The sequence below is a fragment of the Pipistrellus kuhlii genome, unplaced genomic scaffold, assembly GCF_014108245.1.
Source record: "Pipistrellus kuhlii isolate mPipKuh1 unplaced genomic scaffold, mPipKuh1.p scaffold_m20_p_18, whole genome shotgun sequence".
Lineage (NCBI taxonomy): Eukaryota > Metazoa > Chordata > Mammalia > Chiroptera > Vespertilionidae > Pipistrellus > Pipistrellus kuhlii.
In genome coordinates, this window is record NW_023425493.1 from 8,965,845 (window position 1) to 8,993,465 (window position 27,621).

Consider the following 27,621-nt stretch of genomic DNA (forward strand, 5'->3'; position numbering starts at 1 on the left):
CGTGGGGCCCTGACCACAAGGGGACGCAGAGCAGTGAAGGGGGTCAGGGTGGGGGAGGCAGGGACAGAGGGAGTCCGCTGGGGCCCTGAGGACACAGCTCACCCCAGGAATCAGGGAGGGGGGGAGAAGGAAGCCGTCGAGATCAGAGGATAAGGCCAGGGTCTTGCCTAAGAGCAAGAGGCTTCCTGAGATGCGCACAGGCCAAGGGGCTTGGCTCAATGGCGTGGTCCCATGCTCCTGCCCACTCTGCCCACTGGGAGGCGTGGTCCCGTGCTCCTGCCCACTCTGCCCACTGGGAGGAGCCGAGCCCAGGCAGAGGCTCTGGGAGGTCCCGGGACCAGGACTAAGCTCTTTGCTCTCCTCCATCTGCCCCCACGGGTGGGTGGGAACACATGTCCATGCGCCTCCATCCTGTCTCCCAAGCAGAGACATTGTTCTACTACTCAGAGCCCCGGTCCAGGCTCAGCCAGAAAGCTGTGTAGGCCTCTGCACAGAGGCGGGAGGGCGGGGGAAGGGGAGAAGGTAAGGAGGGAGGGGACGGGGGAGCTCGAGGGAGCCTTGGAGAACAAGAGGGAAGCAGGTGACTGGATCCACAGTGACTTGGAGGGGGCAGGTAAGGTACATGGTGTAAGGCGACAAGGTGTCTGGCTATAATCATAACAAAGAGCACGTGCAGTGAGTGGCTTTGGTTTCTCTAAAGCAAAGAAAGAAAACGTAAGGAAGAAACAGTAAAAGGCAAAGCCCCCTGGGAGGAAAGTGGAGGCCAGAAAAGCCCACAGGTTCTCCCGGGGGTTCCCAGGACGAGGCAGAGAGGCAGGAGTGGGAGGGAGCTGCCTGTGAAGGCTGCAGGATCACCCGCCCCGCCTGGAAGCTTCTCTGAGCTCTGGCTTTCCCCTATCACACCCTTCCTTCAGGAGACCAGAGTCTGGGTCGGGGGAGCTGAATGCATAAAGGGTTCCCTTGCCTCTCTCAGCCCCCATCTGGTGCAGGACAGGGCCCCAGGAATGGCTTTGAAAGGTGTGTGCAGGGGCCAAGGGTAGAAGGCGAGGGATGGCACCCCCCGGCAGGGAGGCATCAGGCAGCCAGACGCAGGGCGGACCCCCTTCCCCGGGCATCGTCGCCCAGCCTTGCCCCTCCCCGCCGAGTCACAATTCGGTATCAGCCACCGTGTGTTGTCTCGACGAATGGCCGTTTCTGGACGTGGCCTGGCCGGTCCCGTTCTCCTGAGCCCCTCGGTTCACACTGGCCTTCCCCTGAGCCTCAGGGGCGGGCCCCGGGCCTGAGCTATAGCCCTGGCCACCACCGTTCTCCGTGTAATAAGGGTCTTCCCCCTAGACGGTGCATAAATAAAGGAGCATTATCTGAAAGCAGGGGAGGGAGACCCGGCGGGGGAAGGAAGAATGGGGGGGGGGGGGGAGTGGCGGCTGCATGTGCAGACTCCTTTCTTCTGGGAGAGCCATCAGGGTTCCAGCTCCTAGAGGAGAAAGGACAGCGGAGAGCACCACAAGCTCCCCGGACCCCTGCTCCCCGGCATGTACACCCTCGGCCAGAGGCCACCAGTCAAACCCGGCCTCTCCTTCCTCATCCAGAACACCTCTCCTTCCTCATCCAGAACACGTCAGCAATAGGTTTCCCCCCCAAAAAAGGGAATTCTTAAGTATGTGTTCCTGCCACATGGCCCCTGGTGAGCCGCGTCATATGTTTGCAAGTGGCTGACTCAGCAGCCTGCTCCGGTCATGCCCAGATGAACTGTCCCAGAGAAAAGAGTCAGTTGGCCCAAACTGGTTTGGCTCAGTGGATAGAGTGTCGGCCTGTGCAAAGCAAAGTGGGTATGAAAGGTCCCAGGTTCGATTCCGGTCAAGGGCATGTACCTTCGTTGCGGGCACGTCCCCAGTAGGGGGTGTGCAGGAGACAGCTGATCGAAGTTTCTAGCTCTCTATCTCTCTCCCTTCCTCTCTGTAAAAATAAATAAAAAAAAAAAAAAAAAAAAAAATAAATCAATAAAATATATTAAAAAAAAAAGAAAGTCAGTCGGTGGCAGGGACCATCTGGGACCACAGGGAGATGAGCTGGTCCCAGTTAATCCCCCTCCCCAATTGGCAAAAGTAGGCTTACAGTTGTGAGTACACGAAATGCCAAGTTCATTCTTGTGTTATTATTATTTCTTAATGGTTGGATTATTTAATATACAAACAACTGGAAGCCTACCTTTGGCATGGGTTTGGATTTGTCCAAGGACACGATATGTGTAGGCCTGACCATCCTGTGCTAAGGGCATAAAAAGTGCCTTTCCTGGTATTTCTCCTCCCCTGATATTGACATTCGTGGGCTGCCCCAGAAAGACCCCGATCTTCCTCATTTCCTGTGGCCAGAACCCCAGAAACTAACCAGCCTTTCTCCCGAGGGGCTCCAACTGCGGCGGTTCATCAGGAAGTAGCCAGTGATCCCCATGACGGCCAGCAGGATCCCCGAGGTGACCAGCGCAATCAGGGTCTTGCGGGAATAGCTCTGGTGGCTTCCGACCTTCTGTTCTTTGACGTTCTGGATCCCCAGCTTGGGGAGAAGGCACAGAAAAGACGGCCTCGTCACTGTGATGTGGTTTCTACAAAGGAGTCCAACCCATACTGGACCCACCCATGTGACCCAACAGTGGGCAAACACAAGAAGACATGGACTTCAGGAATTTTCTGAATAGGATTTCAGACGGACATCTCTGAATCAAGCTGTACTGTGAGATTCTGGCTCAGCACAGGAAGCCGAAGATGGTTGGAGAAGAATGGAGAGGGAAGAAAGGGAACTAGAGACGGTCATTATACTCTCCCCTACTACAGCAAACACCCCAAACCCATCATCTCGAGAACTTACCTTCTTCAGGTCAGACTGGTGATTTTTCAGAAGTTCTATCTTGCTGGAAAGTTCTAGAATTAGAAACAGGGGTTGCTGAGTCTAGAAGCTGAGCCAGCTCATCCTGCTCCGTCCTCCTAAGCTGTGTTAGAAGATGCTCTGATGGCCAGCGTGGTTCATCTCAGGACGACCTCTCCCAAAGTTAGCCCGGCCCTACTCCCCAGCCCCTGCTCTCTCTGAGTTCCGGTGCCTGATTTCTACCCAGCATCCTCTAACCTCAGGCCCTCGAGACAGATGTGCCCCTCACCTGTTCCGTTGGGCAAGACCAGAAGCAGGCAGCGAGGCTCCACCTCGGACTGGGCCAGAAGCAAGGAGCACACGCCGGCCCCCGCCTCAGCCGGGTCCTTCTTACACAGGACTTGGGTCAGCTCCTCCCCATTGTCCTTCTTAAAGTCCTCCTGGGAAGACCGAGAAAAATGACGAGCAAGCGATGAAATTACTCTTATGCCCCGAACTGCACCCAGAGTCTTGACAATAATTCTGGTTAAATCCTTCACAGGAAGGATCCCTTTTTTCTAAAATTCCATCTGGAAAACACACACACACACACACACACACACACACACACACAACACACAACTAAACAAACAAACAAAACAAACACACACCTCGAAGTATGTGTGTATAAGCACACAATAAGAAAAAACACAAAACAAACTTCTCGGTACCAAAACACATATCTATTAGTGTCTTAGGTGTAAGATGCCAGAGAACAAATTTATTTAAGCACTGCCCCTGCCCACTATACTATTCAAAGTAAGTTCAAAAGAAATTGCCAATAACAAAAACTATTAATAGTGCCATACTGAGGAGAAAATCATTTGTTTCAAGGCTAGAATAGCTCCAAATGTTAGGAAGAGGAGGTGAGACAAAATCAATGACTATAGATTTGCAGGATCCTGGGTCCCTTCCCTCTTACTCTCCAAGGCGTCTCACAAAGGTCATGGTGCCAAGGGAAGTGGTCTTTCGATCAAGTCTTCTATCCTTCTATCCCATTAACAATATGGAACCCTTGCCCAGTCAGTGTGGCTCAGTGATTGAGCATCAACCTATGAACCCAGAGGTCATGGCTCATGTCAGGGCACATGCCTGCTTTGTGGGACATGCAGGAGGCAGCCAATCAATGATTCACTCTCTCTCCCGCTCCCTCTCCCTTCCTCTCTGAAATCAATGAAAATATCTATTAAAAGATAAACATGCTTTCAAGGTTCAGAGGTCTTCCTCCAGGCTATTGACTGGCCCGTACTGAGGAACTGAGTCCTGCTCAGGAACTCGGGCTCAGCAGATAAACTTGGATAATTCTTCAACAGCGAGCCCAGGTCCGGGCCCTGGCTGTGCCCTCCAACACCCCTTTCTCGAGTGCCCCAGGGTCATGCCGGCAGCCTCCAATCAGAGCGGCCTCCCCTGCACAGGAAAGGAGTGGAAACCAAGACTCTCCCCTGTCCGGATGGCAGATGGAGGAGGAAACGCCTGAAAGCTCTGACCGCCTTCCTGTTGGGGGAAAACTGCTGGGGCATGTGAGGGCCATCAGAACTGAGCCTACGTGGAGGAGAAAGCTTCCTGTTTGCAGGCAGCACTGCCTCTTCGGCAAAGCCTGAGGGCCCTGCCAGCTTGGAAGGCGGCCTGGGTATTTTCCTACTGCCGTGGCCCAAGGCAGAAACACCCAGGGTCCTTTGCTCTCGCACAAGGCAAGGTCAAGACTGGCCTCAGGCCCCAGCTTGCTTCCATCAGCTGGAGCTTCAGTGAGCTGAGTGAAACCCACTGGGCGTGGATGAGGCCGGGAGAGCAGGCCTAGCTGACCCCCAAGCCACAGAGAAGTGAGGCCATCGGCGGCCTTGGAAGGCCTCTGGGAGTGAGGTCTCAGAGAAATGGACTCTCAGGCCAGGGCTGCTTCACGCCTCAGGAAAAGGCTATTCTGCAGGTCTGCCTTGTGAAGTCCTGGGTAGAGGCTCTGCTTCTGGAAGAAATCTGGCTCTTTGCTATGGGTAGCCCGGACACCACATTGGACATACTCAGCAGTCTCCTTCCTCTCGAGGCCATTTCCTTTCTGAGAGCCGCACATGGCTTCCCTGAGCACCACACCCTCCCTAGCGCCATGCCTTCTGAGTGGAAAGCAGGGCAGTGCTGCTGGACGGCTGGGCTGCTGATGTGTCTCTGGTTGGACTATGTCTCCTTCCTGAGGGGGGCAGAGGGACAGGCTCTTGCACGGTCAAAACAAGCCAAGCGAGGTGGCCCCATCATCGGGCAGCTGAGTCCAAGAAGCTGCCCCTCAATCAGATCCTGACATTTATCAAGCCCTAAATATATGATGCTGTGTGAAAACCTGTGTCATGTGGTGCGTGGATCACGTGGTATGTGCGTGCATGGGGAGGGGGGTGTTAGCATGAATCCTACATGTCCAAGCTCTAGTTTTGTGTGCATGGCAATGAACATAAATGAAGTTTACTCTGTCCCAGGCACTGTTTCAAGTGTTTTACACATATTGATTAATTTAGCCTCACATCACCCCATTTTATTTTTATTATTATTATTTTTTAAAAATATATATCTTATTGATTTTTTACAGAGAGGAAGAGAGAAGGATAGAGAGTTAGAAACATTGATGAGAGAGAATCATCGATCAGCCGCATCTTGCACAACCCCCACCGGGGATGTGCCTGCAACCAAGGTACATGCCCTTGACCAGAATGGAACCTGGGACCCTTCAGTCCGCAGGCCGATGTTCTATCCACTGAGCCAAACCGGTTTTGGCACATCACCCCATTTTAGAGATGAAGAAACTGAAGCAAAAGGAGACCAAGAGGTCACAGCCCTGGTTTACCAAAGAAAGGTGCAATTAAGATGCTGTCGGCATTCGGAGGAGGGTGAGGGCACATCTGGCCTGGGGCTGTCAGAGCATCACAATGCAGGCCTTGAAGGATAGGCAGAACGTGTCCGGGAGAAGCTGGTGGGAGGCCTCTGACTGGGACACCACCATGAGGGAGCTCAGGGGCATGAGAGCCTGAGACTGTCACAACCCTACTTGCGGGAGAAGGAAGAACATTATCTCCTCCCTTGGATTCCCCATCCTTCCAAGTCCCACTTCCTCCCTCAAGCAGGTCCTACTTCCCATCAGAATGGACATCAACTTTTGCTCTGCCAGTGACTAGATTCTTTCATGGCATGCAGTTTGCCTGAGTGCCAGGGTCCTCAGCTGAAGACTGAGTTGCTGAGGAGAGTAGGGAGGTGCTGTATGGAGAGTGCCCATCGGGCACTGGAAAAATGGCAGCCATTACCATTACCATTAATAATAGCAAACCTTCTATACTCCGCCATCTAGAATCCTCATTTGGATGTTTAATCCTATTCTGCCTTGTCTTTTTTTTTGGTGCCATTTCTCTCTGACCAGACTGTAAGACTCCGGAGTGCGGGAGCAGGTGTATATTACATAATGTGGAACCCAGGCTGAACTAAGCATAGCCCCAAACAAACAAAAGTGCATTGTTGTTTCACCCAGCGTTCCCACTGGTTTGGCCTTCACACGGAGTCCCTCCACCCCTTGCTTGGCTTCTTGGACTAAATTCAAGGGAAGAAGAGCGGCCGGCCTCCCACTCGGCATCGGGGGATTGTGTGTGAGCCCGGAGAGGAGCAGGTGGATCCTGAACAAAGCACAATGCTTCTCCAGATGCTTGAAATAAACATCCTTCCCCAGGAGAGGCTGTGGGCAGGCAGCATGGGAGAGTGGGCAGGAGGAAGCACAGCCTCGCCATTTCGCTCATGAGAATCCGATTTGTGAGCCCCCAACTACATCGGCTTGCATAAATAATAACCAAAAATAATAACCAAAATAATTTTTTGCAAAAATAATAACCAAAATAATAAAACCATCCAACCTTTCTAGAGTAGCACCCTCAAACTTTTCAAGGACTCTTAGCTTGTCAAGGAAGCATGCTAAGCATTAAAGTAGAGAAAAGGACATAGATTTTTCTAAATGACCTTTAAGATATTTCCCAGTACTGTATCCCTCTTTCTCTCTCTCTCAATAATTTTATGTACTTCGTGTGTGAGTTTGACAATGCAGGCAAAACCTCTGTGTCAGTGGTTCTCAACCTTTCTAATGCCTCGACCCTTTAATACAGTTCCTCATATGGTGGTGACCCCCAACTAATAAAATTATTTTCATTGCTACTTCATAACTGTTATGACCCACAGGTTGAGAACCACTATCAGGGGTTGCCTAAGACCATCAGAAAACACAGATATTTACCTTATGATTCATAACAGTAGCAAAATTACAGTTATGAAGTAGCAACGAAAATAATATTATAGTTGGGAGTCACCACAATATGAGGAACTGTATTAAAGGGTCACGGCATTAGGAAGGTTGAGAACCACTGCTCTATGTTCGTATGGGTTCTAGACTAATTAAAGGACCTGCTACAAGTCACCCAAGTGGGCAGCTGACCAAAGGCAGGAAGGTAGGCTGTCTCCTGATTCCAGGCTCTTTCCAAGAAACACACTGTCTTCATCAGCCCTCCATCTGTACGCTGTTTTTCTGCATGGAAACTGCCCTTTAGTGTTTGGGCAGAGGGCAAGGAAGGCTGGGGCTGTGGATACGATGTGCGGGCGGGAGGCAGTCTGCCTCAGATGAAGTCATTGGGACAGAATAAAGGCGATGTGAGCTAGCTGAATAAATAAAACCTCTGTGCAAATAGATCTGATTCTAAAGAAAGGTAGTTCTAAAAACCAAATAGGCAGGTAAAGGACTTAGAGATTTCTCCAATAAGATGTACAAATGGCCAATAAACACATTAAGAGATGATCAAGATCATTAATCATTAAGAAATACCAGCCCAGCCCTAACCAGTTTGGATCAGTGGATAGAGTGTCGGCCTGCGGACTCAAGGGTCTCAGGTTCGATTCTGGTCAAGGACATGTACCTTGGTTGTAAGCACATCCCCAATAAGAGGTGTGCAGGAGGCAGCAGATGGATGTTTCTCTCTCATCGATGTTTCTAATTCTCCCTCTCCCTTCCTTTCTGTAAAAAAATCAATAAAAATATGTTAAAAAAAGAAAGAAATGCCAGCCCAAACCACAATGAGATAGTAGCCATGCCCACTAGTATGGCTACTATTAAACAAACAAACAAACAAAACACAGGAAATAACATGTGTTGGCAATGATGTAGAGAAGCTGGAACTCCTTTGCACTGTTGATGGGGTTGTAAAATGGTGCAGCTGTTATGGAAAACATAAATTCTATTTAAAAATATAATTACCCTATGATCCGCCATTTTACTTCTGGCTATATAACCAAAAGGAATGAAATCAGAGATACTTGTATACCCATGCTCATAGCAGCATTATTCACAATAGCCAAAATATGAAACCAAGTGTCCGTCAGGGGGTGAATGGATAAACAAAATGTACTGTGTACATGCAATGGAAAAAGATATCCAATTTTAAAAAGTAAGGAAATTCTGACCCGGGCTCCAGTATGGATGAAACTTGAGGGCATTATGCTAAGTGTTATAAGCCAGTCATAAAAAGACAAATACTGTATAATTCCACTCATATGACATACCTAGAAGAATCAAATTCAGAGCAATAGAACGTAGGGTAGTGGCTGCCAGGCTAGGAGGAGGGGAGAATGGGATATTATTTACTGGGTGTAGAGTTTTAGTTCTGGGAGATGAAAAGAGTTCTGAAGATTGGCTTCCCAACAAGGTGACTCCACTTAACACTGCTGAACTGCACCCTTAGATATGGCTATGACATAAGAGAATAAAATAAGCTCACATTTTGGAAACAATTTGAGAAACCACAATCACAAACACTTAATTAACCTGATGTTGCAGCAGAGAAAACGAAAGTCAGACGTGGAGTGACACGTCCTGCTAATGAGGGTTCTGAGCTGTGGTACCAGGTGCTTGAGAAGAGCATGGGACCGCCCTGCCTCTCCCTGGATGATACAGGTGATGTGTTGCCTAGAGATGAAGGATGGGGGTGAAAGAAGCATGGTTGGGGTACAAATGTCTATAGAATGCATGCATGTATGGAAGACAAGTCGAGGGAATCCACATAGCGAGAGCTAACACGCTGGATACTCAGTAAGTTTTGGTACAGAATGAGAATCTGGATGGCTGAGAACAATGCCTGTGCATTTCTCTCCTGGGAATACATTTGCAGGAGCATGCCAACATTACCCAAGTATTTAAGGACGTGATGTTAGGGGAATCCAAACTCTCATGCTTCTCCTTAGGCTGTGAGTAGGGCCTACGTTTCCCATGGTTAGAACCAGCCCCTTAAGGCCTTCTGACACCAAAAGTAAAAACCATCTTAAGAAAAATTACACCGCACCACTCAGCATTGGGAACCGACTGATGATCAGACAGTCATGTAGGTCTCAAGGAAAAGGAATCTGGGACACAAGCAGGAGCTGTGGCTACAAATTCTAAACAAGAATGGCTGACTGAGGAAAATGACCTTGGGGACTCAAAGGAGGCATTGCTGATTGAGGTCTGGGGAAGAAGGGACAGCAAGGAAGGGGGATCGATAGTGGTAGACCCACCAGGGAAACGATAGCACTCCACTGTTGCTACCATAGAGCTGATTTACGGCAAGCAGAGCAGAAGCCTTCTTTAGAAAACTGGGGGAGCTGCTCTCTTTCTACATTGATACGCATGGATCCTCCCTAAATCTCAGAGGAGAGTGCAGTTCTTCCCAGCTGTGCCACAGAACAGACTAGACAGTCAAGACCATGGGTTGAAAGAGGTCATAGCAACATAAGAGGAATTATTCCTGGAGTAGCAGTAAGTTCCTGGCCCTCGTCTTGTATGATGATCCTAAGTTAAATTTGAACTTTGAAGAGCAATGGACAGACACGTAGAAGGTTATGCAATCAGCTCTAAATTGTTGGTACAAAGAATGAGCATTCTGGCACAGATTCGTGATACACAGGAAAACAAGCGCTCAACTGAGATGATAGGGAAAGAGAAGGGTGGGGGGAATGATTATTTTCCTGAGCTAGAATTAGCAAAGGATTTGGCACTTTTTTTTTTTTTTTAATGAGTAGAGTTGAAAGTCAGCATCAGGAACACACAGAACATTTTACATCCGTGTCCAAGTTAGCTATTTTGCAAATTGCACTTAGTTATTCCATTGTGTGGACTTATGTCTTCACCATGTACTTTGTTTTTAAAAGTCCTAAGGTAATTCTCTAAGGTATAATTTGAAAAGACCTGTGAGTCAGAACCACCCACCTAATAAGCACAGGTAGATGTCAGCGGTTAGAACAGATCAAATAAGTAATTTCATGCACTCAACAGCACAGTCTTTCCCCAGCCCTTTTCCAGATCGTGTATGCCTCACATCACACAGATGGTTCCTTTAAACGAATCCTTAACTTGTAAGGAAAGTGAGTACCACTCTTGCTGTCATTACATTCTTCACTCAGAGCCTCGTTACTGTCCGGAAAGAGGCTTATTAAAACAAAGTAAGGAGGCCTACTATTATTGTTAAAAGTGAACACCTCGCTGCACAATCTCACCAAGGCATGAAACTCAAACAAGAGGCATAACTACTGAAAATAAGGAGAAAAACAACAGATTGTAGAAGGTAACATAATAACTTACCTTAAAAACAGAAATGAATAAACTAGAAAGATCCTGGAATTAACAAGCAAGTCAACCAGAATGGCTAAACTCAAGATAAATATTCCAAACTCAATTAACTCTAATATCCCAACAATAACCAATTGTAATACATAATAAGTCTATATTATAGATAAATTTAAGAAATCTATAAAACCTATAGAAAAAAATTAAAAAACTAAAAAACAAAAATTACAAGATGCTGAATAGTATAAGGGAAGAACAGAAAAAATATTGATGACTTTTAGAGTAGTTCCAATTAAAATTTTAATTAAAAAAATCTTGACAAGATGTTCCTAAAGTTTTTCTAATAGAGTAAAAAAATACTTTTCCTTTTTTATAGAGCAAGGACCTTTCTGGCTAAATATTAAAAAATCCTGTAATGTCAAAGTATAATAATTAAAAAAAATTTATAACAGGCCAAAAAAAAAAAAAAAAAAAAAAAAAAAGACAAACTGAACAAATAAAATAACTGTCAAGAATGTGCCCTGTGACATATAAAAATTTAATATAAACTAAAAGAAGCATTCTGATCAACAAAGAAAGAAATAACCTGGGAAAATGGTTATATGAAAAGCACAGCATTACAGAAAAAAAAATTCTATGTGGACTAAAGTTATATATAAATAAATATAATAAAGAAATTACTATTTTAGGTGACTACTTTATGAAGGACTTTCTTAATATAAAATCAAACTTAAATCTGAATATCACACACACACACACACACACACACACACACATATATATATATATATATATATATATATATATATATATATATATATATAAATAATGTACTACAGAGACTATACCAGAGGAGGTAAAAAGTAAGAACTACATTTAAATAGAATCATCTTTGCCTTCTTTGTCCACCAGATGGGGCCTCTTACTCCTTATCCGCAAAGCTCATTTTGCAAGTAGCCTGACCTTGCTTAGAAGCCACCAACATCCATCTAGAACCAATGGTCTAAGGGGGTTGAGAAGGAATTGTGGGAGGCGAGGAGGGGGAAGGCACAGGGGTGGGAGTCTGACTTACACAGCTGGAGGTCTCATTTAGCTCCAGGCAGATAGCTTCGGTCAATTTCACTTCTTTGACTCCGGAACATTTGATTTCTCCCTGTATTAAAACAAAGTAAATAAGCCAGCATCTTCGCCGCTCATTTCCTCCCTACCTCTTTTCCAGTGTGATTCTGTGAAGTACACTCTTAAGAGATGTTCAGAGAAAAGAATTTTAAAAAGTCATTATGGGAGGGAAGAGGTGGGGGTGAGTAGAGGGTCCTAATGTAAGGTGACAGGAGAATATTTGACTTTGGATGGTGATCCCATGGTACAATATACAGATCCTGTAACATAGAAACCCACACATGAAACCTATATGTTCATGTTGACCAATGTGAGCCCCATAAATTTAATAAATAAAATAAATTTTAAAAATGTTAGAGAACTAGAGCTTTATAACAGTCTCCCTCTCTTCCTCCATCTCATCACAGTTCCCAGCAGATACCAGCTATTGGCAAACTTGGTAAACACTGGCACACAGGGTGCAGAGATAGAAGAGGGTAGGGTGGGCTCTTTTCCCCCCAATGAATTATTTATTCCCAGCCAGGCCATACAGAGTGGGGCAAAAATAGGTTTACAGTTGTTATATGAAAAATACAATAACTCATAATACAAGAGTAAATTATATGTTTTTTGTACTCACAAGTGTAAACCCACTTTTGCCTCACCTTGTATAGGCAAACAGATAATTGGGGGGCAGAGCAGAACCTCAGTTTCCTCCTGGCCCCTAGGACTGTCTAGGTGTTTTCCTAGCTCCTTTTAAAAAAGAAACCAAGCAGGTCCCCCAGAGCCTGCTCCCAAGTACCCAGGCCTTATATCTCCTATCCTCTGTGTGGAAAGCGATGGCCAGTCACTAGCCCCAGGGCTGAGAAGGGCCAGTGTTCTCACCATCCCTGGTTGCTCCATTTCTCACTGCCTCTCTATGCCTGGATTTCCGCCAAACCCTCTCACAGAGAGGAAATGGTATTTGCCCTAAGCATTTTGGGAAAAACAGCACCATTAAATGAAAGATGGTTTCTAAATGTGTACAAAGGGGAATGGGGCCCTAATCAAAGCCCAGGACAAGAAGTACTAGAGAAAACCACAGAGGATTGGATAGATCACAGAGAATCCCCTTTAATCTCTACTCCTTAGAAATGCAATTCCCATGGCACAGATCAGCCTAGCCACCTGACTCCACCCCTCTCCCCCTTTCTACCTGTTCCAGCAATATTTAGGCTGCATATTTTTCATGTTAATTCTTTTTATTGATTTTAAAGTAGAGGGAGGGAGGATGGGAAAGAGAAAGAGAGAGAAACATTGATGTGAGAAACATCGGTTGCCTCCTACACACCCTGATCGGGGATCAAACCCACAACCTGGTCAGGGTATGTGCCCTGACTGGAAATCAAACTGTCAAGCTTTCAGTGCATGGCATTCAACCACTAAGCAACACTGGCCAGGGCCCATGCCTATTCTTAATGAGCCAAATCTCATTGGTTAAGATGAGGAGAAGTTAGGGGAGTATAGAGCTCGTATACATATAAAATGAAGGGAAAATCTACCATTTTGGGCCTAATTCACCCACCTTGATGGTACTGGGGGTAGAAGAAAAGGATGTACTGGGTTCAATGGTAAATGCCACTGGACTGGTGCTATTGGATGTCGGGTCTGAAATATTTCCAGGTGACGTGCTGGGCTCCAAGGTCATCTCCGAAGTTGAAAAGTTGGTTAGGGTGGAAGACACGATGGTGGCTAAAGAGGTCTGTGTCTGGGCAGAAGAGTTCATGGTTCCAGGAACTGGGGTAATCCCAGAGGTAGATGCAAACTTGACTGTAGTTTCTGGAAAAGACCAAAACACAAGTGTGCATTTGAGCAAATTTGCATAAATATAAACACACACACACACACACACACACACACACACACACACACACACAACCTCTCAGTTCACTGTCATGAGTGAGGACCTTATAGATAATGACATTAGCATGGTCTTCAACCCAGAAGAGGGAAATTGGGGATTTGAGACTTACTTTATGGCCCACCCTTACCAAACTCATTTTAAGCCAGCTGTTGGCATTATAGCTGTAATCTAGATGTATTGGAATGCCCTCAGGATTCTGAAACTTAACTGGATGCTGGTCCACCCTAGTGAAGTCAAAGACCCCCAATTTGAACCCGTAAACAACTTCCTTCATTTAGGAGAGATCAGAGATGTCTAGGGAGTTCTCAGCTAGCCCTGTTTTGTCACTAAACCAGACTCAGCATGAGAGCAGAGGATCAGCTGCCAAGGCATTGGCCTGAGGATGCTATCATTGGAGGAAGAATGATCTAGAACTTACTTCAGGGTATCCTAAACAAGATGTCCACGCCATTGTTATAGAAACCTGTATTTCCCTCGATGGGGGTCAGCAGGGGCAGGAAGGGTGGTCTGCAAATGTCCTAATGCTTTATCTAAGCACCAGCAGCATCCCTCTGGGACCGAAGACAAACACTTTTTACCTGAGATGTCTGCTGTGGTCCCACTGCTGTTCTGAGAGATGGTGTAGAGGGTGGTACTTTCATGAGTACTTTGTGTTACGGGTTCCTGGTTGGATACATTTGTAGGAACAGCTGAAGACATTCCTTTGGTAGGTGGCTCTGTGGCAACAGTAGTCAAGTTATCTGCATTTGTGAATGCAGAGGCTGTAGAGAAACAACAAAGAAAAGTCAGAACTTAAATTGTCTTGGAGCCTCATGTTATCACCTGATTTAATTTCTATTTCTCCTCCTCCTCCTCCTCCTCCTCCTCCTCCTCCTCCTCTTCCTCCTCCTCCTCCCTCCCTCTCTCTCTCTCTCCCTATACACACACACACACACACACACACACACACACACACACACACACATATATATACACACACAAAAAAAAACCCCCACAAAAACCACGTATTTTCCGGCGTATAAGACGACTTTTGAAACGAAAAAAAGTCAAACGAAAATCGGTGGTCATCTTATAAGCCGAGTATATCCCGAAAAACGTCTCGGTCAAGTTCATGGCATTGCCATTTGTGAAGAGACCTTCCATTTATCGTATCAATGTATGGTATATTACAGTATGTTCGAAAAATGTCATTCATTAAAAATTTAATTAAAAAAAGAACTCGTGTTGCCTCGGAAGTGGGGGGTAGTCTTATACAGCGAATATAGGCCTAAACCTACGTTTTAACTGTAAAATTAGGGGTCGTCTTATACGCCGGAAAATATGGTGTGTGTGTGTGTGTGTGTGTGTGTGTGTGTATAGTTATTATATTAACTATATATATATATATATATATATATATATATATATTAACTATATATATATAGTTAATCCTCACTCAAGGATATTTTTCTCATTGATTTTTATAGGGAGTTGCAGGGGGGGGCGGGTTGGGGGGGTGGGAGGGAGTAAGACAGAGAGTAAGAGAGAAACATTGATGTAACAGAGACACATTGATTGGTTGCCTCCGAAACATGCCCAACCCGGGGATCAAACCAACAACCCTTTGGTCCTTCAACCAGTGCTCTAACCACTAAGGAAACTGGCCAGGGTGTGATTCAATTTCCATCCAGAATATCCTGTGCTCGCTTCAGCAGCACATATACTCAAACTGGAACAGTACCTAGAAGATTATCATGAGCCCTGCGCTCAAGGATGACATGCAAATTTGTGAAGCGTTAGAATATCTCCTGCCACCCCTGGCAAGGCAACAGCAACAAGAACATCCTCCTGGACAGGCAACTAATTTCCCACGACTAGATTTTTCCTAAGGAAATAGGGAAGGAAAAGCTTGTATGCACCAAGTGGCTAGAAGAGTATTATCTGTAGGAGGATTATCTACAGGAGGGAAAAGTTGCAAGTAACTAAAATGAATTACAATCTGATAAAGGCATATGCACCTAAGATACCATAATCATTACCATAAAAGGATATGGAAAAACTATAGCAACATGAGGATGTGAGGCTATGTTCATAACATATTAAGTAAAATATTAAAATAGCAAAGTATACCTGAATAAATATGACAGAGATCTAAAATGTGGGGAGGATATATCTCTATTCCTTTCTTAAGGTATCCTCTCTTTTTCTCACTCTCTATCCACCACCACATTAGTTCTTGGAACAATCACTACGTCATACCATCCTCTATGCCAGTGGTTCTCAACCTTTCTAATGTCGCGACCCTTTAATACAGTTCCTCATGTTGTGGTGACCCCCAACCATAAAATTGTTTTTGTTGCTATTTCATAACTGTAAATTTGCTACTATTAATGGATTTTAATGTAAATATCTGTTTTCTGATGGTCTTAGGCAACCCTCCTATCAGCTCTCAACCTGTGTGTCGCGACATTAGAACCACTGCTATAGAGCCTAAAACCCATAGAAAACACAGATATTTACATTATGATCCATTAACAGTAGCAAAATTACAGTTATGAAGTAGCAACAAAAACAATTTTATGGCTGGGGGTCACAACCACATGAGGAACTGTATTAAAGGGTCGCGGCACTAGGAAGGTTGATAACCATTGCTCTATGCAGTTTATGTTTCTTCTCTTCTTCCTAGACTTTTCCATTCCCAAACTCCCCTCGTTCTCTCCCTCTTGGCCTTTAAACCGATTCTGCTTTTCTTTGGTTGAAGAACTGCAGCAAGCAACCCTAAGGTTTCCTTCAGGGATCTCTGCCCTAGAGATCTAGCTGATGAACTGGAAAACATCAGGCCTGATTCCTCATCAGATGCAGACAGAGTTTAGCTTTGGCTCTGCCAGTAACTTCACAATTTAATGTGTGTGTGTGTGTGTGTGTGTGTGTGTGTGTCTGTTTACAAATCTCTAAAGGGAGGGTTTTTCCTTACATGGATTCTTGGGAGAATCAATGACATGAATGTTAACTTGCTAGTGACAATGTTCCCGGACCTAGTTAATCTCTGAAGACCTTCACGAGGGTCCTTGCCCTCATGTTTCCTAGTTTCCAGCCAGCAGTGCCGTCTTTAGACCCAGGGAGAAGCTTCTTGCCTGGACCCTGAGCTTTAGAGCCCACACTGTTCCTCCTCCTGCGCTGCCCTCCAACAGAGATGGAGCCTCCCTTCCAGAATGTACCTTGGGGGTCAGAAGTCCTCGAACGTGTTCCTCCCTGCAGGACCTGCCCGGGCCTTCTCTCCCAGCCCATCCTGCGGAGGGGAAGCTGCAGCACCAGAGTGGGCGCCTGCAAGGCCCAGAGGCAGCGGAAGGGTGGCTCTTTGCAGGGAGAAGGCTTAGAACATAAGCATGCGGGTGGAGTGTCCCTTACGTGCACATAAGACCCACTACAGTGTGGGCCAGCATCATGGTTAAGAAGAAAAGAGGGGGGAACTAGGACCAAGGGCCACCTCCTCTTGCTCAGCCACATTATGGGACTGAATTCCAGGACCACAAGAATCTCACATTCAAACCTGGCCTTTCAGGTGGCCACGAAGTAGGAGAATAGATGGTATTTTATTTATCAGTCGGTTGGCTTGGTTCAGTGGTCGGCAAACTGAGGCTCATGAGCCACATGCGGCTCTTTGGCCCCTTGAGTGTGGCTCTTCCACAAAGAACCACAACCTGGCCGAAGCCGGTTTGGCTCAGTAGATAGAGTATCGGTCTGTGGACTGGGGGGGTCCCAGGTTCGGTTCCGGTCAAGGGCATGTGCATTGGTTGCGGGCGCGTCCCCGGTGGGGGGTGTGTGGGAGGCGGCTGGTGGATGTTTCTCTCTCATCTACGTTTCTGGCTCTCTGTCCCTCTCCCTTCCTCTCTGTGGAAAATCAATAAAATATATTAAAAAATAAAAGTAAAAATAAAAATAAAAGAACCATGGCCTGGGCGAGTCTATTTTGAAGAAGTGGCGTTAGAAAAAGTTTAAGTTTAAAAAATTTGGCTCTCAAAAGAAATTTCAATTGTCATATGGTTGCTACTTGGCTCTGTTGACTAATGCGTTTGTCGACCACTGGCTTGGTTTATAACTTTGAAGTATTTAGACATGTAGTATTGGGCCTCCCCTGTACTCTGGGCTCAAACCTGTACGTGCTGGCGGTGGACTGGAGATCCGGAGCTCACACCCCGCAGTGCCAGCCTCAAGGAAAGGCTCCTGAGGGCCCCCAAAGCTTGTCTCTAAATGTTCCCGCTGGAGAGCTAGGTGAGCCTTTTCCCGAGGTTCCCAGGAAAGAGCAATGCAGAATGACGCCTTTTCTTTCCCTCAGCCACGGGAGGGACGTTCTATTAACCTGGGCCCAAGAATGCGTCCCTGGAGACGGTGACAAGTCTCTCTCGCCCCCTATATGCCTCCCTCCCCAACCTGCCGCCAAGATGACTGCCATTAAGGGCAAGGACGACCATCATGTTCATACTACGTGGCAGGTGAGCAGGCGGACACAGTAACTCCGCTCTGTCCGCTTTGGAGATGAGGACCCGCCTCACCAGGGTTTGGGCAGAGAATAGAGGCACAGTTCATGTGGGGCGAGGAGCAATGGGGCCTGGAGGGTTCGCTGACTCAGGGGGCCAAACCTCTCAGGACCAGCAGGCACCCTCCGTTCTCTGGAAAGAAAAGGAGGGGCTCCTGTCTGGCTTAGGGAGGGAGTCAGTTTGACAAAATAAAATAGGCAGGGAAGCAGATCCCATCTTCTTCTGTCCTGAAGTAGGGCCCGCTCCGCAATCTGCCCCTAAGGTCTGGTTCACTGTAGAGAGCAGGTGATAAGAAGTGAAGTCATCCTCTCGAGGTACATTGCAAGGCACTGCTGGAATCCCCCGTGACGTCACTCTTCCTGCCCACCCTTTCCTCTTCTTCCCCTCCGATACATCAATTCCTGGGAATCCCATCTGGCCCAGCCTGGCCCAGCCCTTTTCTCTTCCCAAAGGAAGCTGGGCCTGGCTGAGGTGATGTCATGCCTTTGAACCCCCTCCCCCAGGGCCTCCTTCACCCAGACAAACAGTTTTGAACTTTTCCAGATGTGCCGAGCGACCTGCTGCGAGTGCTGAGGACCGAGGTGCCTGTGCCAGATGAGTGAAGCAACCCTTGGCCCAGGCCAGCAACCAACCCACTAGGGTCGGGCTCTGGGCTGCCGCAGCCTCCTCCCACCCACCCCTCAGCCTCAGCCGAGCACTGGGGGACTCTAGCAGGATCCATCTGCAAATGGCAATGGGACCCCAACCACACATTCATGTCTCCAAACCTAGGGTGAGCAGGGAAGCCTCGGAGACACTGGGGAAACTGAACAGAGGTGGAGAACAGAAAGGCGAGGCTGAACGTGGGGTACGCACAAGCTGGTGGAGGGCCAGGGGACACCTCGGCAGGGCCATGGGAGACAATCCTGGCCTGTTGCTGCAATACAGGGACATCCGTGAGGGAGTCTCTTGGTTTCACAGTCTCTAGGGACCCTTTTATAGAATTCGTTCCCATGAAGGGTCTTGAAGAAGTGACATTTATAAGAATCAAGATGGGCCATAGATCTCTTTGAGTCCTACTCCCCACACACACCATGGCATTAAGCCTTCGAATCTGACCTTTCTTTACATGAACTTCTGTTTCCTTAGTCTGCGGGGAGGAATAGCGGCCTACCAGGCAGATTCTTAAAAGCGATGGGTAAAACCCGCACTCCATCCATTCCACTCTAGACTGGAGGCATAGCCCTCAGCCAGACCACATGAGAGCACAACTTAAACTGGAAGAAAACACCATCTTCTGTTGTTTACTTCTCAGTCCATCTTTATTAACTGGCACTCAAGAAGTTTATAATGGAACTAACATGGCAAGACCTCTACTCAGGAAGTGGTATACATGATTTGTCCTCTGTACGTGATGGAGACGCCAAGTCCCAAGACCTTAGAGACGCAGAAGGACCTACACAGCTATGTGATCTCCACTCTTGAACATGGAGCAAGAGAAAAAGACAAGGTATCAGGGAGTTGGCAATACGAGGATTCTCAGAAGCCAAGTTAGATGTCACAAAATGGATGTAGCAAAAGTCACCCATTTAACTTACAGGCCCTTATTCAGAGGCCACTATTCTTGTTTTATACACAATACTATCACATTGGTTATTTGATATACTAGCTAGAGCTGAAAATTAAAAAGGGACTCTTAGAAACAAACAAGAAATAAGGAGCAGCAGCAGCTAAAAATGAACTGAAATAAATGAAAAACAGACATGAGTATCAAAACCCACACAGGCCTGGAGTCATAAATGGGAGGAGTAAATAAATATGTTCACCTCAAAGAGCATTAGGATGTCACCGAGTTGTACCTTGAACAAACTGTTTCCATGATATATCTGAAGCATGAAGGTTACAGTCCTATTGTTTGTTACACTTAAGGAAACAGAGGTGTCTGAAATACATTTTTATAAGATTTCTACCTACAGCTAGTGAATTGAAGGTATTGTTCCTCTTTCAAGGGGGGGTCTGGTGCGGTTATAAATCCTCAGCAGTTCAGAAAGGTCTGCTACCTAAATAACTCAATTTCCACACCTTAGAAGACTGTGTTTTCCTGTCCTTGATTTTACTTTTCTTAGAGCCTTGGTTTCATTTTTTTGCTGGTGTTGTTTCTGGACCACCTAGCCCAGTGGTCGGCAAACACATTAGTCAACAATGATTAAAATTTCTTTTGAGAGCCAAATTTTTTGAACGGAAACTACATAGGCAGGCACATTGTTATTAACTTAATTAGGGTACTCCTAAGCTGGTCTTTGCTAAAAACTCAAGGGGCCAAAGAGCCGCATGTGGCTCTCAAGCTGCAGTTGGCCGACCACTGTCCTAGCCAGTCAGCCCCATTCTGCCCATTCTATTGAATTCTAGCACCCGGACCAGCAGCAGTTTGATGGAGGAGTTCCTGGGTGTCTCAGCTTTGGGAGATGCAGTCCTAGGAAGGAGGAGGACAGGGCCTCTCTGGGGAGCCCACTCCTGTGCTGGTGAGAAGACGGCAGAGCCTGGAAGCAAAGAGCTCAGGCTCCGCTCTCAGGCCCTGATGGAAGCAGGCAGGCTTCTGCCCCATGCTCCGCAGTGCGGCCTTGGGAAGCCTCTTTCCCTCTTTATGTCTTTATTTTATTATTATTTTAAAATATATTTTATTGATTTTCTACAGAGAGGAAGAGAGAGGGATAGAGAGCCTTTTTACTCGTCAGTAAAAAGCCTGATGAGAGAGAATCATTGATCAGCAGCCTCTTGCATACCCCCCACTGGGGATGTGCCCACAACGAAGGCACACGCCCTTGACCGGAATCGAACCTGGGACCCCTGAGTCTGCAGGCCGACGCTCCATCCACTGAGCCAAACCAGTTTCGGCTATGTCTTTTTATTTTTTAATATGTTTTTATTGATTTCAGAGAGAGGAAGGGAGAGGCAGAGAAATGTAGACACATCAATGATGAGAGAGAATCATTAATCGGATGCCTCCTCCATGCCCCCCATTAGGGACTGAGCCCACAACCTGGACATGTGCCCTGACCAGGAATCGAACTGTGACCCCCTAGTTCCTGGGTCAACACTTAACCACTGAACCACACCAGCCCGGCCTATTCCCCTATTTAAAGCTCACCTATAAACTGAGGATAAAAATAGTCCCTACTTCCTAGTTGTTTTGTGGAACAGAGGAGGAAAGGGGTGTAAAGCAGTTAGTCTATCTGGTAAACATCAAGAAATCGTGGTTATCATCCATATAGGCCCCTTTCCTTCTGCTTCTCCAAGACCTTAGGACATGTATCCCCATCACTTATTGAGCACAAATCATGTACACTGTGTCCTGAGTAGAGGTCTTGCCACTTCAGTTCCATTATACATTTCTCAGGTGCCAGACTGTCTCTTTTACTCATTTGTTTTACTCGGAGCGCTTAGCACAGCCCTGAGTTCAAAATAAACACTTGGCCGAAATCGGTTTGGCTCAGTGGATAGAGCGTCGGTCTGTGGACTGAAAGGTCCCAGGTTCGATTCCTGTCAAGGGCACGTACCTTGGTTGTGGGCACATCCCCAGTAGGGGGTGTACAGAGGCAGCTGATCAATGTTTCTCTCTCATTGATGTTTCTAACTCTCTATCCCTCTCTCTTCCTCTCTGTAAAAAATAAAATAAAATATATTTCAAAACAAAACAGAATAAACTCTTGGACTGAAAGGTGATTGTGTCAGGTTCAGTCACACGAACCACCACTAGGCAGAGGGGTCTCATTGGAGATTCTGTTTTCAGGGGAAGTTTATTAATTTAGGGAATTTCCATGGGAGGTTAACCAGAATTAAAAGAGTTCTAGAAACCAAGTCCTATGGTTGAGAGACTACTGTTACTGCCTCTAGATCAGTGGCTGGCAACGGCAGCTGGTGGACCAAATCCCTCCCATGGGCTGTTTATACCATGGCCAGCAAACTAAAAATGGCTTTCCTGTGTTTAAAGTGCTGTAAACTAAAATAAATACAATATGCAGCAGAGAGCACCAGGCCTTAAGAGTCTAAAATATTTACTATCTGGCCCTTTACTAGAACCTCTGATGTATAATAGAAAAGAAGAATTTGGGAGGGAGAATAAATAACTTTCTTCAAGGTGCATTTCATATATATATTCATTCTTGTTTTTCGTAAGCACAGGGATGTACAAGGAACCATGCTCAGAGCTGTGGGAAGCACAAAATAAGATGATTCCTTTACACTGTTAGGAGTGTCATTAGAATTTAAATATATCCTTGTCCTCAAGGAGTTTATAATCTAGTGGGGTGATTTAGAAAGGTCGGTAAGTGCTGTCATGAAGAAAGATCAGAATGATTCTGTGAAGTATTAGAAAAAATAGAATGGGAATTAATGACTAGAAGTTGCAGGAAGGCTAATTTCAGGGCAATACAAAGAAAAACTTAATAAGGAGGTTTGATTTAAAAAGATGGAATGAACTGCAAGACGGTGAGCCTCCTGCCTTTCCTGGAAGTATTCAGGAAGCATCCTTGTTATCGCCTCCAGGAGTTTGAGCCTCGTTGGATCAGAACAAAGAGCTGGGCTGATGCCGCCCTACCCAACAGAGGCCATGCTAATGTTTGAATTTAAACCAAGTGTCTGTGGCCTGAGTGTGCCCTGTGTACTGACACTTCCCTATATTATTTAAATGATGTGTCCACTTTCTGTGGACACCAATATCCTGAGCTTCCTCTGGGGCCTACCTTTCTCCCAGTCACCTCTTCCTGCCTTTTCCTGGGTGCCATTGACTCCCGGATGGAAGATCTGCGCCTCCCCATCCTCAGGCCGCAGCAGTTCTTGGTTTGCACTATTTCACACTGGGCTAGCCAAGCACCCACTCCTTATTCTCCCCAGGAGACTGCTAACACAGACTGGCCTGTGCTTACTGAAGGCCTGAGAGCCTGGAGCAGATTATAGCACAGCCCAAAAGAGATGACAAAACTGAAACTCTAGACAGACTGTACTAAACATCCATAGAGTACCCTAAGGCCTCTTAGCCAGGTCTTTTCCAACCTCCACTGTCCCTCCACTGTCCCAGGCGCGTGTGTGTTCTCTCTCTCTCTCTCTCTCTCTCTCTCTCTCTCTCTCTCTCTCTCTCTCTCTCTCTCTCTCTCTCCCTTCTTGTGCTCTGGAGTATTTCAGCCTTTTGTCTCAGGCTCACCAAATACAAAGTTCTACTTTCTCTTGTGCTCAGGGAGTCAACCTCTTGTGGAATTGCACATCCTAAATTTGTCCAGGGGGTCTAGGTTGTCTCATCCAAAGACTATTTAAGGAATTTTCTTGAACAATGGAACCGGCTACCTAGAGATGCTGCTCCCCTGTAGGTGTCAGCCATAGGTTTTCTGTCCCCCCAGGACTCTCCAATCAACAAATAGCAGACTTCCCAGTTAAGCCAAAGGCCTTTTCCTTTCTTTACACCTGAGGGGAGTGTCTCATTCCCAGGTGGGCTCTGGTGCGTAAGTCCCAGGATGCACCCCCCTGCCCCCAACACACACACATTTTTCCCTTTAGTAAAGTTGGGGGCTTTGGGACTAAAAGTCATAGATGACATGCTTTTATTTCTTTGCTGCAGAGGCAAGAAAATGTTCCCATTAGAGCAGTCAAAGCCCAGAAAAAATATGGAAATTCTGTCCTAGTGACTCTGAGCTTTTTCTTCTAAAGGCTGGTGTTTTTGTTCTGTTCCCCTGCCTTCACATTTTCAGTTCTCCACACTAGACCATTTAGTTAGGTCAGCGGTCGGCAACTGTGGCTCGCAAGCCACATGCGGCTCTTTGGCCCCTTGAGTGTGGCTCTTCCACAAAATACCACGGCCTGGACGAGTCTATTTTGAAGAAGTGGCATTAGAAGAAGTTTAAAAAACTTGGCTCTCCAAAGAAATGTCAATCGTTGCACTGTTGCTATTTGGCTCTGCTGACTAACGAGTTTGCCGACCACTGAGTTAGGTCCAGCAAAGTCAATGAGAGAGGGAGGCCCAGGCCCCCTCAGGGTGGAGCTGGGTAACCATCAGCCCTGAATGTCAGCCCAGGCTTGCCTGCCCAGGACCTAAAGGAAATTGGGGCCGTGAGACCATAAGAAGGGGAATTTGTCCCTCCTTCTTATTTGTTTTTGTAAGACTGGCAGAAGTTTATCAGCTGCAGTTTGGCACCCTTTGCCCTGAGCTTTTGAAGACAAAGAGAGAATGGAGGCGATGAGGATAAGTGAATGAGGCTCCCAGGAGGTGGAGCCAAAGGGATAAGAAAGAGGTCCTGGTGGCCAGTGTTTATCTGTCCACCAGGAATGCTACCAAGGACTTGCTTTTGCACAGGTCCTGGCAGCAGGGTTGGCCCTACAAGGAAAAGTCCTGGGGCCACTGCATTAGTCACCGGTCCCTCGGCTGCTCCTCCTCAGTCACCATGTGGCAGAGACTCAAAGGGTGGAGTCCTCTCTCCTCTGGAAAATATCTGATAAAATTCTTTTCCTTTTCTTTTCTTCCCCCCCTCTTCCATGTGGCCCCAGACAGGATATGGGTGTGGGGTCTGCAGGCACAGAAGGACCCAGAGGAAGAAGAGGAATGCGAAGGGGTGGGACTGGCCGCGGAGGGCTTGAGGGAAACCCTGAGTCTGACAAATGGGGCTCCTCTTCCCAGCTTGTGGGGGTGGCAATGCTTCCTGGTGGCCTCTCACCACCTCCGCCCGGAGCCACTCCATTCCCAACAAAGGAAGTCTACTTCAAGGGGGCTGCTAGGGCCACCCCCAGGCCTACCTACTTCCTGCAGGGACAGGAAGAAGAACGTCTCAGGACAAAGCTCAGCCACAGCACCCCTTTCTGCTCTACGTTTCACAAGAATTTCCGCAATGTCCCTTTGTTAGCATCTTGAGGTACAGTCACTCATGTCCTGGGCTCCACCATATACCCCAGGACAGAAAGTGACTCCTGCTCTTAAAACAAAGACACGCCCTAGCAAGTTCTCAAGAAAGGCATAGAGGTGCCAAACTGGCCCACTCAATCTGGCAAGATTGAGGACCGGGACTCATGTCGCACCCCTCACCCCCAGACTGAAATTCTCGACGAGCCACCATGAGGTTTGGAAGAGGTTAAGTTGCTCCCACCACCTCCACTGCTGCTGGCGAGACAAGAAGGAGACCCGCCAGCTGAGGGTGGGCCCGGGACCAGGCCATCAGCACAAGCTGTGGAGTCAGAGCAGAGCGGAGGAGCAGCTGATCTGAATCAGAGCCTCTGATCCGCTCACCCAGGGGGATCCCCTCGCTAGGGCTCGTACACCTCAGGGATGGCTTTTTCCTTGCCCCAAAGGGCAAGTCTGGGGCTGCCAAACAGGTCAATCCAGAGCCCAACTCAGAGCTTTCTCAGGCCCAGAAGGAGTCGCTCTCCAGCGGGGTGGCCCCAGAGAGGGACAGCAAAGGGGGCTGAGAGTGGGGCCCCCACTGGCTGGCCCACACCCCTCTTCCCCCCCCCCCCGCCCTCCCCCCCCCCTGCGCCTTCCCCCCTCCGCTGGCCTTTAGGAAGAGGAGGGAATGGGGAGCCCTGGGGGCAGAATCCTGAGCAAAAGGGAGGACAAGTTACAATGTTTAAAACCTTCTAGTAAGTGCAATGAAAGGAGATAATGTTATCCCCAGATGAAAGGAATATTTACTGAGTGCCGTGTGTGTGTGTGTGTGTGTGTGTGTGTGTGTGTGTGTGTGAAGGAAACTGAGAGCAAGACCTTAAGAAATAAGAGCATTGTGGATGAGGAGAAGCATCCGCAGTCTTCTGACCTGTCCACCGGTTTCCGCAGTTGGAGAGGAGGGGCAGGGAAGGAAACCCCCCAGACCTAACCCTCCTGAGCTGGTGCCCGAGAGGAGCTGTGGGGGGAGAGGGAGGCAGCGTGGAGAACAAGCTCCATCCACCACCTCCACCTTCTCTGCGGGGGGAATGGGTGTGGGCGTGGGGAGAGCGAGTAGTAACTTCACTTCGCGATCCAAGGCAAGGGTTTTTGCACGGACTGTTCTCTGCTCCAAACTCCCCTCCTCGCCCAACTCCGCCTGCCTCCGGGGCCTCCTGCCAGGTGGCTTTGCTCCCTTTCCTTAATGTCTTAATTCTGCCCCCCCCCCCCGCCCCCAACCCAGTGCTGGGTGGGCGCCTGGCCCCCTTGTCCGCCACACGCTCGGCCCGGTTTCCAGAATCACTCATCACCGCAACACTCGGCTGCTTCCCTTCCTCCCTTCCCTCCTCCCTTCTCCTCTCCAACTTTGCGCACCGCACCTTTGGAAACATGAGAGACCCAGCACCGTCAAGGGGCTTTAGATAAGAGGCAACTCCAGCGAGTCTCGCAGTCTCACTCAGGTCGCCGAGGGCTCCCCGCGGGCCGACCCCTGGGCGAGTCCCCACTCGCGGCGTGACCGCCTTCCTCCCCGCCCAGCCCCGCCGATCCCCAGGTGAGGGGCCGGGCCCGGTTCCCACGGGCCCCCTCGCTCCCCAAAGCCGGGAGCGGCCACTGGCGTGGGAGCTTGGATGCAGGCGAGGGTCCCTTCCCCTTCCCCGTCCCTCCCCGCGTGCAGCTGGCTGAGCGCTCGGCCCTCCCCGTCCCGCCGGCGGCCCCGCGCGGTACTCACGCAGCAGACTCAGCAGGCACAGCGCTGTGGTCCAGCCCCGCGGCATCCCGCCCCGGCGGCCCAGCATCCTTCCCGCGCGCCGGCTCCCGGGAGATGCACGGAGCCCGAGGCGCTGCTCACTCGCTCGCTCGGACGCCCGCCCCTCCTCCCGGAGCGAGCGGGGTGGGCGATTCCTTGCTATTCCCTTCCCCTCCCTCTTTGGTCCTGGCAGGGCCGGCCCCTCGCCTTGGCTGCCACTAACGTGAGCTTCCCTGCAAGGTCCCAAAGGCGGGGGACGCGGGGAGGGAGGCTGGGGTTGCCGCCTTCGGGGCCAAAAAAGGTGGAGGTTTGGGCGGGATGGGGTGGAGGGGTGGGGGCAGATGCCTCGTTCAAGTTTATGTAGAGGACCCATCATCAAGCTCATTTCCACTTAACTTTTAACCCCTTTGTGTCAGCCCGGGCAGGAGTAAATTTACTTTTTTTTTTCTTTTCATTTTTGGCTTTCTATTCCTTTTTGCTTTCCTTTATTTTAAAGTTTTAAGCCGAGAACAATCTTGCAGAAGGAAATCTTCTGTGGGGGCCTGGGTTTACAAGTGTGAGCGTTTTTTTCTCATCAGGTAAAACTTCCCACGTGTGTTGGCTGGTGCATTTAATGATAGTAGGCTGGAGACAGCTCTGCATTTAATGAGGCATAATAAGTGAGGACACACACATGGCTGCCTGCCATTATGCATTCCTCCCCCCCCCCCCCCGTCCAAACCATCCTTGTCCATTTTTCTTTTTTTTAATATATTTTATTGATTTTTTACAGAGAGGAAGGGAGAGAGATAGAGAGTTAGAAACATCGATGAGAGAGAAACATTGACCAGATGCCTCCTGCACATCCCCCACAGGGGATGTGCCCGCAACCAATTTACATGCCCTTGACCGGAATCGAACCCGAGACCTTTCATTCCGCAGACCGATGCTCTACCACTGAGCCAAACCGGTTTCAGCCATTTTTCTTTTTCTTTTCAT

General features: G+C 47.9%; 1 protein-coding gene and 1 non-coding gene across 3 annotated transcripts; one reads left to right on the forward strand and one right to left on the reverse strand.

Moving 5' to 3' along the window:
- Positions 1 to 1,089: 1,089 nt before the first annotated feature.
- On the reverse strand, positions 1,090 to 26,873 carry CD34 (CD34 molecule). 2 transcript variants are annotated; one of them, XM_036442452.2, is made up of 8 exons: positions 26,626 to 26,866; positions 14,081 to 14,263; positions 13,164 to 13,417; positions 11,574 to 11,654; positions 3,152 to 3,302; positions 2,866 to 2,918; positions 2,389 to 2,553; positions 1,090 to 1,331 (listed from the first exon to the last, which is right to left on the reverse strand). In XM_036442452.2, exons 1-8 carry the CDS (start codon positions 26,690 to 26,692, stop codon positions 1,146 to 1,148), a joined length of 1,140 nt encoding a protein of 379 aa, XP_036298345.1. In that variant the 5' UTR covers positions 26,693 to 26,866; the 3' UTR covers positions 1,090 to 1,145. The 2 variants fall into 2 exon arrangements, with proteins under 2 accessions (XP_036298345.1, XP_036298346.1); XM_036442453.2 differs by having other exon boundaries at positions 1,319 to 1,474; positions 26,626 to 26,873.
- LOC118721827 lies at positions 15,181 to 15,289 on the forward strand. Its single transcript, XR_004988844.1, has one exon. It is a non-coding gene; the product is annotated as a U6 spliceosomal RNA (small nuclear RNA).
- Positions 26,874 to 27,621: the final 748 nt, after the last annotated feature.

Excerpts from the sequence above, each read along its gene's own strand:
- CD34 (XM_036442452.2), bottom strand. The coding sequence starts at position 26,692 with ATGCTGGGCCGCCGGGGCGGGATGCCGCGGGGCTGGACCACAGCGCTG. Across the intron at positions 2,919-3,151 it reads GGTCTTGCCCAACGGAACAG|AACTTTCCAGCAAGATAGAA; the intron begins GTGAGGGGCACA and ends TTCTAATTCTAG. Across the intron at positions 2,554-2,865 it reads ACCAGTCTGACCTGAAGAAG|CTGGGGATCCAGAACGTCAA; the intron begins GTAAGTTCTCGA and ends CTTCTCCCCAAG.